This window comes from Austrofundulus limnaeus, unplaced genomic scaffold (assembly GCF_001266775.1).
Source record: "Austrofundulus limnaeus strain Quisiro unplaced genomic scaffold, Austrofundulus_limnaeus-1.0 Scaffold321, whole genome shotgun sequence".
NCBI lineage: Eukaryota > Metazoa > Chordata > Actinopteri > Cyprinodontiformes > Rivulidae > Austrofundulus > Austrofundulus limnaeus.
In genome coordinates this window covers 380,516-383,477 of record NW_013952723.1, presented here as the reverse complement: position 1 = coordinate 383,477, position 2,962 = coordinate 380,516, and the positions used below count along the sequence as shown (strand labels likewise).

General features: G+C 38.0%; 1 protein-coding gene across 1 annotated transcript in view; it reads right to left on the bottom strand.

The window, feature by feature from the left end:
• The window catches only part of LOC106527385 (core histone macro-H2A.1), a gene marked incomplete in the record, with an annotated part of 24,467 nt that overhangs the window by 10,312 nt on the left and 11,193 nt on the right, over positions 1 to 2,962 (bottom strand). The window contains 1 exon segment of the mRNA XM_014022249.1: positions 1,696 to 1,795. Coding sequence (XP_013877703.1) covers positions 1,696 to 1,795 — 100 coding nt within the window.

Below are 2,962 nucleotides of genomic sequence, written 5' to 3'. Positions count from 1 at the left end.
TTACCTGTGCAAAACGTCATGCTGCTGAAGTAAACTACAACAAAGTTACAGAGGTTTTAGTTTAAAAATATTTAGATGTTTTTTCTTGTGGCACAGATTGGTACATTTTGGCACCACCTACAAAAGTAGAGTTTTTTTTTAAAGTTTTTAGTTACATAACTTAATAAACTTGATAAATAAGAAAGCTAACTAGGAAAAACAACATATTTTGTATTTTATTTTATTTTTAAACGGCACATCGACACAACCAGGAGTGCGTTTTACATGTAAAACGTGTTTTTTAGTGTTTTTATCCGAGTGCTAGGTCTTCTCTTTTTTGCTGCTAGTTGAGTGAATTCTGGTTGGACTGTGATGAAACTTATATTTTTAGAATCTATCAGGTCTCTGCTTTCAGCAGACATGTTGTTTGTGTGTGAAGAAGTCACTGGTGAACAGCTGAGACCGGGTTTTGTCGAGACGCCATTTTGTACAGTTTGTTCACATATAGATTCAACTATGTGTTGTTTTATCTGTCTGGTGGACGTAGAAATGGTTTCTATGAGTTTTTAGCCAAGATCCTTACGTTTCTATAGATAACACATGTCTATGTTTACGAATGAGAACGTTGGTTAATAAAGAAAGCAAAAAATAAATAAATAAATAAACGATTGGGGCTTAAGAACRCACAGCTAAAAGCTTGTCTGAATATTTAATCTATGGAATGTATGAAGTTGTAAATGTTAGGTTAAATTGAAGCCTAAAGATAAAAAGTGTGTCTGCTGCTGTGTTGTTTCCTCCACAGACTGTAACATCCACCACCTGGACATGCAGAGGGACAGCAGACAGGCAGCCCAGGTGTCTGCAGCGTCAGAGGTTCCTTTACCTACTTCACCACCTGCAAACAGGGACGGGTTGGTCGGGTGAACGACAGCGTCGCTCTCCACCAGGGATATGTCGGCTTGAACAACTTGCAACTACAAGACGACAATAACGACAAACAGGCAACAACATGGTGGTAAAAACACAGTGAGTGGTCAAATAAGACAAGACATGAAGGCTAGGGAAGTAGATGYTAGAAGAGCAGGAAGAGACACAGGAAACAAGGAGGCACCGAGGAAGCAGAGGGTCAAATAAAGCATTGAATTAGGATTCAGGTCCACACAGTTGACTCATTTAGTAAAACAAAAAAAAAGCTTTCGATTATAGAAATAAGGAATGTTGTTTCTCTGTTTGTTCAACTGTGTCGCCCTGTTTCCTGAATTCACCGCTCACACTCCAGGTGAGTGATCTCTGTCAGGCTCCACCTCCAACAGACACCTGAGCTGCTTTCTGACAAATGATATTCAGTTTGGACGTGTTGTTTTCCAGAACTAACTTCAGTCAGCCAAATGAAAAAACTGACAACCTGGAATGAGCCTCGATGCYTTCACGAAACAGAAAGAAAAAAACAAAAACTAAACTGAGAAGCTTTGATAAAAATCCTTGAACGTCCATAAAGGAATTATTTTCTTTAGATTTTATTTATCTTTTTATAGCATATCCAAGACAGAAGTTAAATATTTGAGACCTTATTTTTCACACCGTGAGAAGTGTTTTTATTTTTTTATTTAAAGCAGCAGTTTTAAAGACGATGTTCAGCTGTTGGACATTCAAGGATTTCAGATCTGAAAGCTCAGTGGGACCGGACTGGGTGGAGGCGGGGCATCTGGAGCTCACCTAGATCATCTTTAAGTTCGAGTTCAGTATTGGTGGGGTTGATGACCCCGTCCACGTCAAAACCAGCCAGGTTACTGACCTCGCTGTGGATGAGGTTGAGCTGCAAAAGGGAGGAGGAGGAAGAAAGCAAGAGGCAGGCATGCAGAGGAGGACATGGAGCAAAGAGGACGTGAGGAAGCAGAGCCATTAAAACCAGATTCACTGCAGCACAGAGGGATACCTTGACTTTCTGAAGTCATTTCAAAACTGGTGCTGATATTTTTTATATTAACGTGCACAGAGAAGTGCATTCAGATTGAAAACAGACTCCTACAATAACATGATTACATGGAGCAAAAGCTGAGCATTATCTCCCTTTAGATAAAACCACTTCATGTGTTTTTGTTCTATGAAAGAACTAAAAACAGAACCAGAATCCTGCACAGTAATTCAACACAACAGGCCAATCAGTCAGACTGTATTAAAATCATRTGAACCACATGTAAACGTATAAAAACTAAACTGAAATCTTAGTTTTGCATCTTTGAAGTATAACGAGAAAAAGAAAGACATCATAAACAGAAACTAACCAAATCTTCTGACAAATAAAGACGATATCTCACGGGGTTTCGGGGTTAGTTGCTCACCAACACAGAGGCTAGAAGACTGTCATTTGAGTTTTCAGTAAGTTTGAAAGGAAAACGTGCACACCTTAGAATAATGTTTTGAAAYCTTATCACAAAAGGTAGGCTATGAATCTCAAAGGTTGGTTGGTCAAAATTCACAAACTCTCCAAAATCAGTCAGATTGTAACAGAAAATGTACCTTTTTTTCAGTTTCAAGTTGTCAACTAATTTCCAAAAATGGCAGCAAAGTGAGATTAAACTAATTAATCAGCTGATTTAGGACCCAATTTAATGGAAAATATTGTTCTCTTAAAAAAATAAAACRGGTACTTGGCCATGCCTTCACGTACCTAATTATGCAGTGTTGTTGTATATTGGCCATCAGCTCTCCTGTTATTTAAAGGGATCCATGATTAGTTGTAACATTAAACTTTATTTGATGAACATATATTTTAACTGTAAAATAAAGACTGTAAAAATACTGTAGGATGTTCAGTTTTGTAAATTTTTAAAAATATAACGGACAGAACCATTTTATTTCCACACAAAGCATTCTGGGTAAATGATGACGTGGATAGGTCCTTGGCGCGAGGCTGCTAGCGAGCTATATCCACCCTGAAGGTTAATCTTGGACAATATCTGATGATCGACTCTTTTAAATG